Genomic DNA, 15737 nt, shown 5'->3' on the forward strand with positions numbered 1-15737 from the left:
TCCCGTCATCTGCCTTGAAGTAAAAAAAAAGACCATCTACTTATCATTACTGTAAAACAAAGAACCATGACAAATAATCGTTTCCCACGTTTTCAAGCAGATTGAAGAAGGAAAAGAAAAACAAACGTGCCATTATCTGTTTTTTTTTACCAATACAATTAACTCCAACCCTTAGATCTTTATAGAACAATTGTCCTGAGAACCAAGCCTTTGATTTTATTATAAACAGAGACACACACTCAGGGCGACACAACCTCAATATGATTTCCTCTTTAACACATAAATATATGGAAACCAAATCTCCATGCTTCCAACTTTAATATAACTTCGCTGTAAATTACACGTTTTGGTTTAACCAATTTTAGTGTATTAATTACCAATATTAATTTTAACAGATTAGCACAAAATGGCACCTCAAAATACATCTGCCATGAACATCAATATTGAAAATAGTTTCTGTGTAATGATAACTTAGCATTAGAATAAGACTATACTGCAAATATATTCAAGTTTACAGGCAATAAAACTGTAACTGATTTATCTGAAATCAATAAAGACAAGATCATTGAAGTCTAACAGTCCTGGTTTGGCTCAAGTATCAAATTCTAAATTACAATACGGAGGTATTTGATCATCCAAGTCAAATTGATTAATTTTATTTTCTTCAAACTTTCGCAGTGATGATTTCAAAACATTTGACTTTCAAATTAAGTAAGCGTAGCTTCAGCCTTTCAGCACCAAGAATATATCAGTGTTGAGAACCTCTTGTCAAAACAAGGCTATTTCTCCTTAGTTAATCAGTACTTTTATTACAGGCATATACTGGGTACCGCGAAACTTGGCTCAGTCAAACTTCCACCCTTCCCTGATAAACTCCACAATCATTCATCAAATACAAATACTATATATTTTGAGCTAGTGACTGTTTTACGTGACTCCACCTACTGCTAGATTTCATCTCCCTTAATATCTCTATATCTTATGTTATAGAAATGTGTTCAGATGTGACCAAGTTAGATACTAGCAGGAATATACCACTCGGATAGAGAGAACTTCTCATTAACTTGAGGAATATATCACTCGGATAGAGAGAACTTCTCATTAACTTGAGGAATATATCACTCGGATAGAGAGAACTTCTCATTAACTTGAGGAATATATCACTCGGATAGAGAGAACTTCTCATTAGCTTGAGGAATATATCACTCGGATAGAGAGAACATCTCATTAACTTGAGGAATATATCACTCGGATAGAGAGAACTTCTCATTAGCTTGAGGAATATATCACTCGGATAGAGAGAACTTCTCATTAGCCTGAGGAATATACCACTCGGATAGAGAGAACATCTCATTAGCTTGAGGAATATATCACTCGGATAGAGAGAACTTCTCATTAGCTTGAGGAATATATCACTCGGATAGAGAGAACTTCTCATTAACTTGAGGAATATATCACTCGGATAGAGAGAACTTCTCATTAGCTTGAGGAATATATCACTCGGATAGAGAGAACATCTCATTAGCTTGAGGAATATATCACTCAGATAGAGAGAACATCTCATTAGCTTGAGGAATATATCACTCGGATAGAGAGAACATCTCATTAACTTGAGGAATATATCACTCGGATAGAGAGAACTTCTCATTAGCTTGAGGAATATATCACTCGGATAGAGAGAACTTCTCATTAGCCTGAGGAATATACCACTCGGATAGAGAGAACATCTCATTAGCTTGAGGAATATATCACTCGGATAGAGAGAACTTCTCATTAGCTTGAGGAATATATCACTCGGATAGAGAGAACTTCTCATTAGCTTGAGGAATATATCACTCGGATAGAGAGAACTTCTCATTAGGTTGAGGAATATATCACTCGGCTAGAGAGAACATCTCATTAGCTTGAGGAATATATCACTCGGATAGAGAGAACTTCTCATTAGCTTGAGGAATATATCACTCGGACAGAGAGAACTTCTCATTAGCTTGAGGAATATATCACTCGGATAGAGAGAACTTCTCGTTAGCTTGAGGAATATATCACTCGGATAGAGAGAACTTCTCATTAGCTTGGTAAGTAGAGTAAGATTAGTAAGCCAGGGTTGGATCCCTAGCCGAGGCAGTGAAATAGATATGATTAATAATTTCCTCTCTTACACATGAATTTGCTGTGAAGATAATTTTACTTTTATTATGGAGAGTGAAAATGGTGACAGTTAGACTGCAGCAAACATTTTGCAATATACATTCGGTTTGGTTTATTTTGTTTAACGTCCTATTAACAGCCAGGGTCAATTAAGGAGGTGCCAGGTTTGGGGTCGGAAGAAAGCCAGAGTACCCGGAGAAAAACCACCGGCCTACGGTTAGTAGATGGCGACTGCCCCACGTAGGTTTCGAACTCGGAACCCATAGGTGGAGGGCTAGTGATAAAGTGTCGGGACACCTTAACCACTCGGCCACCGCGGCCCCTCGCCGTATACAGCAGTTACATGTAAGTTAACATCGGTATTGTAGTACAGTGGTCCCTCTCTTATGAGACCACCTATGGGACAGGCATCAGGTGGTCTTATAATGGGGGTGGTCTTTGTTGAGAGTTTTGTCATCTGAGTGATGTCAGTGAGGTCAATGATCACACAAGTACTTGTTACATGATATACATGGTCAATTTATTATGTTAAGTTCAAATGTGCTTTTCAACGTTCTCCTTTGTTTACTATCAGTAATGTTATGTATTTGGTTTAATTGTTGCATGTGTAAATTATTTCACAAAATGAATGTGTACATGTCGAATAATCAGCAAAAAACGTAAATAGTCAAGCTTGAGTGCAGAATACTGTACACAAAATCACCCCTTAAACGTGTATACCAGTATATATAGAGCACTGTGTATAAGGAATCATATATTACTATGGAAATGAGATATGAATAATTATCATGATTATTATTAAATGATATATTTACATGGACCATGACCAAAAAAAAAAAAAAAAATAATTAAAAAAAAAATAATTAAAAAAAAAATACAACTAGTGTCCCCTTTAGACGTATAGAGGAACTTATATAACAACACCCTTTTATAAGTCTATACAATTTCTTATTTCTCCTCTGACAAAATAAATTGAAAAATTGGTGACAAGTTCATATATTTCATATGACATGGAATACTTTTGAATACATGAATTTTCTGCAAATATAGCAGGAAAGAAAATAACCTTTTTCCTCAATTTCATTGGGACACTCTCACTATATCTGTGTCAACTGTGATATCATCATGTACCCTCTAATGTGAATTTGTGACATCATTAACTCTGACAAGTGTGAATTTACTAAATATCAACAGCAATCAAGTGAAAACTCATAATTTATAGTAATTCTAAAAATACTGTCATACATACAATCAGAGGAGATGTACACATACAATATCATAATTCATAGTTTATAATAAATATCTGGGTGTATGACGTTCCACCTAGTCCTGTCATACATTAAGACTTCAAAGGATTGTATCCTTATTTTTAACATTTATTATCAGATATTTTACATTCTTGTTATTTGTTGAACCTCAAAGTTCAACAAATAACAAAAAAGTAAAATATGCGATGAAAAATGTAAAAAATTATTATACAAACCTTAAAGTCTTAAATTTATTGAACAGGTATTCACCATAATGTGCCATAATCTATAAATAAATCACCATAGTTACTGTAATTATACAGATCTGGTTCTATCTATTTCTGCGTTTTACTGAGATCTATAAATAAATCACCATAGTTACTGTAATTATACAGATCTGGTTCTATCTATTTCTGCGTTTTACCGAGATCTATAAATAAATCACCATAGTTACTGTAATTATACAGATCTGGTTCTATCTATTTCTCCGTTTTACCGAGATCTTTAAATAGATCATCATAACTTATAACTGTTATAATGACATGCGTGACTAGCACCGTAAGCTAGCTGCACCCTGACACACCATATTCCTTAAATACATCATCACAACATCATAATAATACAGACCCATTTGTATGTTAATTCAGTCTAAAGCACCGTGATCTATAAAATAAATAAACTTTATATGTCACATACCAGAAACTTACTGCACAAATATCATGACCATTGGCATTTTATTCTGAAGAAGAAGTCTTTTGAGCATCTTAAAGTTAACATTGCACAATGTATTGCAGTCTACCACCTAGTGGCCTCATATACCGACATTTGCTTCCCTTCAAAATTGGAATATTTACTGAGCTGGTCCAGTTTCATCAACCATCCTTAACTATGGACATTCCTTAACTTAAACTTTTCCATAGGAATGCATTACAGAATCTATGAAAGTTCCTTAACTAAGTATTTTTTCCCTAAATCCAATTATACTTTACTATGGAAAACTTTTAAGTCAACAGAGTTCCTTAAATTAAGACGAACGTTGATGAAACTATGGACTGACATTATGTTTGCCAAATTTTACTCCTTTTTTGCTCTTTATTGCTCAGTTCTATATCTCTGTCACAATAATAATTTCTTCTTGATTTTCTCTGAAAGGACTCTAGTGTTAAAAAAATATTTTTTTTTTAGACTTAATTGTTTAAAGAAAATTGTAGTTAGAAGCAGGAAATAATTGAATATGTTTGATTGTCAAATATATTACCTAATTTGGACAATAAGAGATGATTTTTGGAGAAACAAAGATGAAAAATAAACTTTTTCTCCATGAAAAGATGAATAATGAATTGTCCAATCAGAAACAAGGATTTCAGAAATTGAGCCAATAAAGTGATCTGCATTGATGGTTATATATACATACATAATTACACAGCAAGGATAAATACATTTGTTGAGAAACATATTTGGAAAATTCCTAGTTGTTTCTTCAAGATTGTAGTAAGTGTCTAGTAAGTAATGTCTCATAAAGGACAAGTAGAATATAAGATAAGTTGCTAAAATATCTCGGGGCTTATATTTCGCTTGTCCTTGTCAGACATTGATCGCGAGAACTTAATATTGGACAACCATGTAAACGTTCTGCAGTAAAACACTTCTATACATTTCAGTGTATATAAAAACTGTATTATCTTGGTATTCATTTTCACTATTTATTACATTTTTACCAGTGAAATATCGAAAAATATTCATTCTATAAAAGTGATATATTTCACTAATGAAAAATATCACTTTTTCAGATTTGACCAATCAAAATACAGCTTACAAATAACAATGATGAAAATTACAAGCTGACCCGGTATATTTTGCTATAAATTGTAATAAACAGAATATCTAACAGTATCTTCAGTAATACCAAATACACGTATATTTCACCCGTGTGGCTAATATTTTGATAGTTTTCACTCTTGCTTTGCACTTGGGAAAAATATCAAAATATTAGCCCCACTCGCAAAATATATTTGGTATTACTGAAGACACTGTTAAATATCCTCTATTTATTAATGACTGCCAATGTGGTGAAATTAAATATCATGCAAATATCATCAACTATACAGAATGTCCTTAACCGTCCCCCTACAACAGATATAACAATAGACCCATGGGGCCTGTATCACTAACCTATTCCTATCTAAATAAGACATTATTTCCACTATACTGAGGCCATGGTGGTTTTCTTGCAATTCTTACCTGAACAATTACAACAATATACTAGGTCACAAGTACCAGTACGTATTACATGCATATTCATAATAATCTCTTGAATATATAATGGCATCACATGAATATGTATACCAAAACATGAATATTTATAAACATCACTTCTGTACTAATCACATGAATATTTATACAAATCACATGAATATTCATAATAATCAAATGAATATTCACACTTATCACATACATATTTGCATCAGATTTGATATCTGTAATTCAGAATATGGCTCAAATTAATTGACCTATTACAAATTATTTTGTTAAGAAATGATTACCTTTCACCACGTCCCACAGGTTATTATTACAATGTTTCATTGATGATAAACAATTTTGCTGTGGAATATTGTTTAATTTTTGGTCACCTTTTAAAACTGGTTTAAAGAATATGAATTTCTTACAAGACTGCCTTGTCAAAAATTTGCAGTAAATCTGATAGTATTTGTTTCCATATATAGAAAAAGGTTAATCATTTGTTTCTATATATAAAAAGAGGTCAATCCCTTGTTTCTATATATAGAAAGAGGTCAATCCCTTGTTTCCATATATAGAAAGAGGTCAATGACTTGTTTCCATTTATAGATAGAGGTCAATGACTTGTTTCCATATATAGATAGAGGTCAATGACTTGTTTCCATATATAGATAGAGGTCAGTTCAATGACATACCTTGGTGGAGATCACTGTACACATACATAATTTAGCCTTGAATCTTAGCACATTTCCAAATTTAAACAGATTAGCATATTGAGGAATTGGCATGCCAAAAATGATTTTCCATAGAAACAGTGAAAGTGCAATTAGCACAATCATAACTTAGCACAATGCATATGCTTCTAGCGTGAACAGGCTGTTTGTAATTACCACAAATATATCTAAATCCACAGCAAATAGTACCAAGCATACCCTTTAAATTTCAGAAGGCTATTTTTTCGTGGTTGTACCAGTTGGAACAAGTCCATTTTATTAAATTTCCTGCAACAATGCGTTGTTAAGCTTTCTGCAGTAATCAAGTCTTTTTCAAAAGAATATTTGTTGGGTATTTATTATTGTGCTATGTTTATCGCGAAATTAAATTCCCACAAATATTAACAACTATACAGTAATTCATCCTCACAAAGGTTCGACTGTTACACAAGATCGTTCTCTAACAAACAATGACACAAAGTGATGCAATGTTATTCTCAGCAGATAAAATGTTGACTTATGAAGCCTTGAATCATACCTGTCTACCACCATATCATTGTATTTCAATAATTAATATTTACAAAACAATATATATATATTAATAGAATCTTACATTGGTCTGTTCTGTGGACAAGGATATCTCATCCGATTGTAAGGTTTTACAAGCCAGTACTAGGTTTGCCGAGAACTTGTCACAGCCAAACTCATACACAAAGGTTGAGAGATCCCTGTCCACAGTACAGGTCCATGTTTAATTATTTATATCACATACTTTAACAGTAACACATCGTAAGGTGAAACTTTTTCATCACAACTTCATCACTGTCCCGTGAAATGTGTGTCGAAATTGATGATGACATTACCAATTTGTGACGATGATGTTACGCTATCGTGAGTAGCATCGTGTGCCAGTAGTGTTTCCCTACCCTGTGTGAGATAGAGCTATTCCATCCCTAGCAACCACGGAAACACTCTGTGAAGTATGCGAGAAATAAATAACAGAGCACATTTCAGGATATCATTAACTTCGCAACAAGACACTGCACTGATTCCTACTGAATATCAGCAAACACTGAAAAATTATGAATAAGTGAATATTCAGTAACAAATGATACGATAATGGAATGTTTCCCAGTCCCAACACTCAGCTGCTACACCAGTGTTATAGTCCCAACACTCAGCTGCTACACCAGTGTTCAAAGCCTACATACATTGTCAATGGATTGCGACATACCAATAGTTAAAAGCCATTTTGCCAATGAACTGTCACATTCAATATGTCTACAATTACAATATAACAGGTTTTTGTAGTTAGTTTATAACATGGAATAACAATGTATATTTTTCATAGTTTTTTTGTGTTACAGTCAGAAAATAAAAAAGAACAAAGGAATTACAGGGAATCAATCTTAGGCGTGTTCTCAATAATTTGACGAGAATGCATGCTTGATTGAAAAAAACATCTTAATAAAAAAATCTTAATACTACAGATCTATATATTTCTAAATTCAAATAAATCTGAGTTAAGTCCTAGATCTGCACTCTCTGAACAAAAAAACGAATCAACAGAGGACTAGGCTATTAATTCATCATACCGTATTCGCCACAAGTAGCACCCCTCTCCTTAAAAGCACCCTGCCCCTTTTTGGCGGAGAATTGAAATGATAAAAATGCCCCTCCGAATTGTGAAACAACCTCAAAATAAGCAAATATTACTTACATTTTATATGCATAGACTTAAGTTTAGTGATCAAAGCTAGACTATCTGGTCACAATGTATATTTTTTCTTACCGGCTTTTTAGACTTTTTGTCCACAACATAGATTTAGTTACCGCAATAAGTGCCCCCTCTGTAGCCGATGCCCTGAGCGCTAATTACGGAGAATATGGTAACTTGACAACTGGAAATCTCTTAAATCACACAAAAATCAAATAATGCTGCATGACATGGTTACCAGTATATATAATGAGGTTACCGGGTATGTGATGTGGTTGTCAGGGGCAACAATGTACAAAATATACATATCTTTTGTATTACCTCCTCAATTTTACGTGATCCGACATAACCCTGTCTCCTAACATTATCCAATAAGGCAAACAAACATTGATCACAGATGCCAGTCCTCCTGACCGTTCTACAGTTAAAATTTACACCAATTATTACGATTTAGTAACTGTAAAAAAATTTCTACTCTCTTCCATTTAAAAAAACAGGTCTAATGGGCCTTAATTAATTCGCCTAATTCAAATTTAACTTAATTTGGAATGTGTTTACCTCTCCCACTGATAAATACATGCCATACCAACTGTAGAATATCTATTTTTAGGAATCTAAATCACCTTATCGAGAGCTAAAATACTTCATTCTAAACATTGTAAATTTGGAATAGCCCAATGAATAATTTAAAGCATTTGATTTTAATTCTAATTTAAGTATATTCAAACCACACACCTATGTATTTAGGCATGCTGAATCTAGAAATCTATACCAGTAAACAGGAACAGTGATGAAATATTTCTGAAACAGAGAGTTAAGCTGATAGAGCTTAAGTTGACTTTACATAGTAAGCTGACTGTAATAGGTTATGTTTCTACACCTGTCAGTGTATTGTTAGCTTGTATGAATAAATTTCCATAGGCTTCAGTGCTATTGATGCAGCTTTGTCTATCTCCTCTTTCTCCTTGATCAAGGTCAAGGTTGTTTCTGTGACCTTGTCCAAAGTCATCTGCTGGAACAGCTTTCCCAGCACCACCTGAAACAGATGAAACAGGATAAATTATATATTACAATGTCATTCTAATGTACACATCAAAATTTTCTTATTTGCTTATTTTTACTTGAAATAATAATAATAAAAAAAAATCAATTGACATAGGGAATAGATTTTCCATTTATAGTAACAGATTTTCTATTTATAGTAACAGAGACCTTGATCTTTACAATTAGACAAATTCAGTATAAAGTTGGAAGGGAATAGATTTTCCATTTATAGTAACAGTGACCTTGACCTTTACAATTAGACAAATTCAGTATAAAGTTGGAAGGGAATAGATTTTCCATTTATAGTAACAGTGACCTTGACCTTAACAATCAGACAAGTTCAATACACAGTTAAGATTAAGAGGAAAGTAATTCATATCTATAGTAACAAGGATCTCCCTGACCCTTTATCTAGAATCATTCCTAAATGCCCAGACAAGTATGACTTACCTTTCCCCCATTCGAGTGACAAAGAAGGCCTTTGTTGGCGAAGTTACAGTCGTGTCCAAGACTATGTAGCAGAAGTCCAGCTTCCTTCCTTGGTTTGTACCTCAAATTCAAATCATCATCCCTGTTCTGAAGTGTTCGTAGGTTGAGGAGGTGAACCTCACAAGGCAGCGGCTCAGCCAGGGGACTAAAGGTCGGTAGGTAGCGGTGAGTTAGGGCATCCATATTCTCCGGAGAGACAAATATCGGATGTGTGAGATGGAGATAGGATACATGTGCCTGGAGAGAGGGGTATCCGATCATCTTATCCTTCGGCTGTACAACAGAAAGTAATATAGGCTTCAATGGATCTAATAAATTAGTGTAGTGTTCGAAAGTAAAGGTGGTCCGATGGCCCGATGCTATAGAAAACCTGGTTGGTCTATGTAAAATTTCTACATCTTGGCTAACTGGCTTTGAAAAGTTTGAGTCCCGACATACATTAGGATTTGTGAAAACAACATTCCTATATTTTTGTCAAACGATCATATGAAATCAAACATTATAATCGAGATGATTTTACCAAGAACAGTGCATTATTGGCTTCAAACATTTGAGCGAGTATGAGCTGGACGATACAAGTGTGTGAGCGACAAAGTATATGATACTTTTAACAATATGTGTTTACAAAATGGGTATATGGAAAAATGACTAGGGCCATGAGATTTCACTTTTCCGTAGACCAATAGTCTAAGGAATTTTCATATATACTTTCATACACTGTTAGTGTATCTAATATCTGAGGTAAGCAATATCATATTATGACTACTGGCTTGTGGGCAGAATTTGGAAATCTCTACCAGTTAACTTAAACTATTTAAGACCAACCAGAACCGTGTCGGCTGGTGGTATTGTACATGTCTGTATGACTTATGTTGTATGTTTACCGTCGGAGATCGGCGCTTCTCAAACAACAACTGGAATCTGTTTGGCGTAACTTTGTTGTCCCTCACACCCTGCCCGAGGCCTCGGTTGTCGTCTTGGTTGAGGCGACGGTCCAACATCACAACAACCTCACCTGAAATAACCACACACTTTGTTTAGTTGATTTTAAATAATGTGTGCTTTAAATCATGGATCTATGACATACTATATCGAGACTCTGGGCTGACAGACACTAAAATATAAACTTTGTAATGCAGAGATGAAAATAGACTAAGGGCAAAAAGACTGAAAATTAGATTACTCCATCTTTTCAATGGGAAAAATTACAAGTTTACATTACACAGATATTCTCAAAAAGGCTGAAATCAGCCAATCGGCTGAACATTTTCATCTCTGGTAATGACAGGCCACACCGAGACTCTGGGCTGACAGACACTGAAATATTACCTTTGTAATGACAGGCCACACCCAGACTCTGGGCTGACAGACACTGAAATATTACCTTTGTAATGACAGGCCACACCGAGACTCTGGGCTGACAGACACTGAAGCGATTCATCTCGTCCTCTATATAAGCCATGGCTGGCATTGGATACACATTAGCCTGGAGCGGTAACTTATCAAACGTCTTGTGTTTCAACATCTACAAAATATGGAGATATCGTATTTTTGCTGTCATCAAAAATTTTATTATAAAATATAATTGCATTCAGAAAAAAATAAAAATAAAATAAGGAAATCAATTTTTAATATTTTGACATATTTGCTTAATGTATCACATTATAAAAGCATTACTTTATGGTTACATACAAGCAGAAAAGGATATACAATTCTAATTTTAAAGTAAATACATTTTAACTCGCAACAACAACTATAACAAAAACAAGGGAGGTACTCATTGTTTGACTGTTTTTAAATGGAACGGCAAGTAAATCCTTATAAACAACATCAAAAGATAGAAAGGTAATCAAATAGATTACACAGAACTCAGCATATCTACTGGACAAGGCTTACTCACCTGGAAGCCGTTCAGGTCGGTGTAAAACTCGCGATCTGTGTTCTGAACGTTGGTAGCTATAGACATGGCCAACTCAAAGTTCATCTCCCTTCTAATGTCAACCAGATTGGATATGTCCACTACCATACCATCTGTACCTGTTAAAGTATATACAGTCAGTTACCATCTGTACCTGTTTAAGTATATATAGTCAGTTATCATCTGTACCTGTTTAAGTATATACAGTCAGTTACCATCTGTACCTGTTTAAGTATATATAGTCAGTTACCATCTGTACCTGTTCAAGTATATATAGACAGTTACCACCTGTTAAATTATATACAGTCAGTTATCATCTGTTACTGCTAAAGTATATACAGGGAGTTACCCTGTGATCCTGCTAAAATATATACAGTCAGTTACCATCTGTACCTGTTAAAGTATATACAGTCAGTATATAGTCACTTACTATCTTTACCTGCTAAGTGAATACCTTTTAATCACGTACAGCAAACTATACCTCTAAATCATATAAAGTTAAATGTATTTAGAGGACCAAAAAACAGACTCACCTGGTGAATTGTATAGTCGTAGTGTGTGTTGAACATTGCGTGTATAGACAGTCACCTCTGACACCACAGGTCCTCGCATTACCCTTATAACAGGAATCACACCGTCCAATGGCTGTCAACAAAAACGAAAAGGGTCAAACAAAATCTATATTATTCAATCAATATTTAATAGAAATTCTAAAGCTATATCACAATTTTTATGGAATCTCTTTTTGTCCTTAAAACAGTAGTTTGTTTGTTTAATGTCCCTGCGACAATTACGGTCACATGACGGTTGGGGCGACTGATGCTTTTATAATGCCATCACACTAAAATGCCATACCTAGACATGATAATATGACAAACAACTCGCAACATTATATTGACAACAGGTGAAGGCCAAGCAAAGTAAGTAACAATTTTTAAAATTTCTGTTTTGGGTCACATTCAGAGAATCCAATACATTCTCCATTCGTGAACAGCCAGTGTCATTTTGTGGTAGCTAGTGACTACCTCACTGAACAATATATGGGAGGTCATTCGTATTCCATCCAGAGCAAATTCACGGCTTCCCAAGAAACAGAAACCATAACAGGTAGGAAGCATCAAACTACACACCCCAGATCTTCATCTGTGTTACCCAAGATCTTCATTTTGTGTTACCCAAGATCTTCATTTTGTGTTACCCAAGATCTTCATCTGTGTTACCCCAGATCTTCATCTGTGTTACCCAAGATCTTCATCTGTGTTACCCCAGATCTTCATCTGTGGTACCCAAGATCTTCATCTGTGGAACCCAAGATCTTCATCTGTGGTACCCAAGATCTTCATCTGTGTTACCCCAGATCTTCATCTGTGTTACCCAAGATCTTCATCTGTGTTACCTCAGATCTTCATCTGTGTTACCCCAGATCTTCATCTGTGTTACCCCAGATCTTCATCTTTGTTACCCCAGATCTTCATCTGTGGTTATATGTCCAACTAACTGAGCTATCACATGGCCCCCTATTCCTCACATGACAACAAAACTACACATTTACTACTGTAAACATGGTTATTTTCGCAGGTGGTTAATTTCGCAATTTCGATACGTAAACTATAAGCGTGGGGATAATTTTCGCGATCGACCCACCTTCGTTTGTAGTTTGAGTATACTCAAATTAATATCAAAATAATGCATGTGGGGGAAATTTTTGCGATCAAAAGGGATCTGCGTAATTAGCGTAAATTTTCCCCCTCGCGTAAATTTTCACATTTACAGTACCTTTCCATGGCCATCTGGCAAAAACAGGTAAGCCCCACTCTTCTCCTTAGATCCACGCGTGCCATATTTGAGGAATGTCACTTCAGCTTCATGCTTCTTATCATCAGACTTTGTTGTCACACTCTGTAAACATTAAAGACTTTGTTGTCACACTCTGTAAACATTAAAGACTTTGTTGTCACACTGTAAAATTAAAGACTTCGTTGTCACACTCTGAACATTAAAGTCGTCACCATTTCAATATCAGGATCCATGCTTAAAGTCAATCACATAATTTGTTATTCTGAATGGACTTGCAAAAATGTAAGTACATAGTATCTTAAATATCTCAAGGTACTTATTCTGACTGATATTCACAGATCTTTTACAATTTACAAGAGATCCCAAAGGGATCTTGGCGCCCACCACTGAATGATCTTTATAGGTTCCATGTCAGATTGATCGTTTCTCTACTTTTCTCCTTCCTCTTACTAATCTGTATGAATTGAGAAACATCCCTCCAGTACTTTTCAAACAAGGGGAACTTATATATGAAATTTTTGAGATTTAGCGATAATAGCTGTCTGTCGACCTTGTTGTTTTCAGATTGGTCCCAAAATGCAATACAACGGACCAATGGGAACCTACATATTAAATTTGAAAAAGATCCCTTCAGTACCTTCTGTAAAATAGCGATAAAAAAAACTTCAATTGTCAAAATCCAAGATGGCTGCATTTCAGCCATGTTGCTTTTATGATCGGTCCCAAATTGCAACATGCATAACTAGGGACCAAGGGCAACCTACATATGAAATTTCAGAAAGTTCCCTTCAGTACTTTCTGAGAAATAGCGATAACAAACTTCAATTATCAAAATCCAAGATGGCTGCCTGTCGGCCATGTTGTTTTCCGATCGGTCCCAAAATGCAATAAGCATAACTACAGACCAAGGTGATTTGAATAGCCGACCATCATTATCTCTGCTTATCTATTCTATCTTTTTTTATTGTAGCGTTATCTGCTCTTGCAAGGAAGCATTGATTGTTACGTCGTTTGTGAGAGTAACGTCATGCATTTGTGAGAAAACAATGTAATTTTCTCAAGCAGACTGTTGATGTAACAATCAATACCTGCTCACAAGATCAGATAACTCTGAATTACAAAAAGACAGAATTATCTATACGAATGATGTTTACATGAAAATCTCCAGTTTTTATTTTGTAACAATCATGACATATCTCTTATTCACTAAATCTAAACAACTATGGGGGTTGTCAGTACACTATGAAATCTAGTTTTCAGTTATAGTTCGGTTCATGACAGAAATACCGTAAGAAATCCAGTTTTTCCACTGATGTGCACGGCCAAATTTGAATTTTCCAGTGTAAAATCTTGTGGCTTTTCCATTTTCAGTGTGAAAGGGAATCTGTGGAAATTGAAAATAAAAATGAATTTAAGAATTTTCACACGAACTGACAGATTACAGAAAATGCTTCAATAGGATTTGATACAATATTACAGGACACAGGCATTCTTGCCTCTCTGTCTACATCAATAATTGTATACAATTTGAAATTCAATGTGGTAAACAGAAAATAAGCCAATACATTTGACAATGTACAATTAAACTTAAAATCAAACCATCAGTGAAAAAGTTTTTATCACATAACTGGCCCGTTCTGTCATACGGCCATGTCATTTACATCGTAAGGTATATGTGTAATAACACTTTTGTTATGTCATAATAAATATGTTACGTCATGATAAATTTATTACGTCATAATAAATATGTGACATCATAATAAATATGAGATGTCGCATGATTGTCTGAGTTGATGGAAAGGTCACACCCAAGCCTGATTTCATCTGTCTTATATAGAAACGAAAATTGAAAATGCTTTGCTTAATATAGACTCAGTTATGTGATAAATAAAATCTTGCACTAATGGCTATGTCATATGAAATTTAATAAACCCGTCGAGTAAATTGATCATTTTTGACCTGATCCAGCCCCTACAATGTAGACATTTGTACCAACTGTAAATATAATGAGTTTAACAACTAATTATCTGATGACCTGATCCTGTATATAATGTGTTGACGTTGTACCACTTGTAAATAATGATGATAATAGCTAATTATCTTTTAACCTCATCCATCCCCTATAATGTGTGGATTTTGTACCAATTGTAACTTCAATACTGATCTTAACTATTCTTGACAGAGAGAAATTAGCCCACCAAGTTAAGTTTTGGTTTGGTTCGTTTGTTTTTGTTTAACGTCCTATTAACAGCCAGGGTCATTTAAGGATGTGCCAGGTTTGGAGGTGGAGGAAAGCCGGAGTAACCAGAGAAAAACCACCGGCCTACGGTCAGAACCTGGTAACTGTCCCATGTAGGTTTCGAACTCGCAACCCAGAGGTGGAGGGCTAGTGATAAAGTGTCGGGACACCTTAACCACTCGGCCAC

General features: G+C 34.8%; 1 protein-coding gene across 1 annotated transcript in view; it reads right to left on the minus strand.

The window, feature by feature from the left end:
- Positions 1-8212: 8212 nt before the first annotated feature.
- The window catches only part of LOC117314924 (alpha-mannosidase 2x-like), a 54751-nt gene continuing 47226 nt past the window's right edge, over positions 8213-15737 (minus strand). The window contains exons 15-23 of the mRNA XM_033869023.1: positions 14599-14695; positions 13291-13413; positions 12048-12159; positions 11497-11633; positions 11023-11121; positions 10926-10968; positions 10481-10611; positions 9558-9869; positions 8213-9099 (exon numbers count right to left, since the gene is read on the minus strand). Of these exons, the coding sequence (XP_033724914.1) occupies positions 8947-9099; positions 9558-9869; positions 10481-10611; positions 10926-10968; positions 11023-11121; positions 11497-11633; positions 12048-12159; positions 13291-13413; positions 14599-14695 (1207 nt within the window). The 3' untranslated portion in view covers positions 8213-8946. The remainder of the gene's footprint in view (positions 9100-9557; positions 9870-10480; positions 10612-10925; positions 10969-11022; positions 11122-11496; positions 11634-12047; positions 12160-13290; positions 13414-14598; positions 14696-15737) is intronic.

This window comes from Pecten maximus, chromosome 17, assembly GCF_902652985.1.
Source record: "Pecten maximus chromosome 17, xPecMax1.1, whole genome shotgun sequence".
Taxonomy (NCBI): domain Eukaryota; kingdom Metazoa; phylum Mollusca; class Bivalvia; order Pectinida; family Pectinidae; genus Pecten; species Pecten maximus.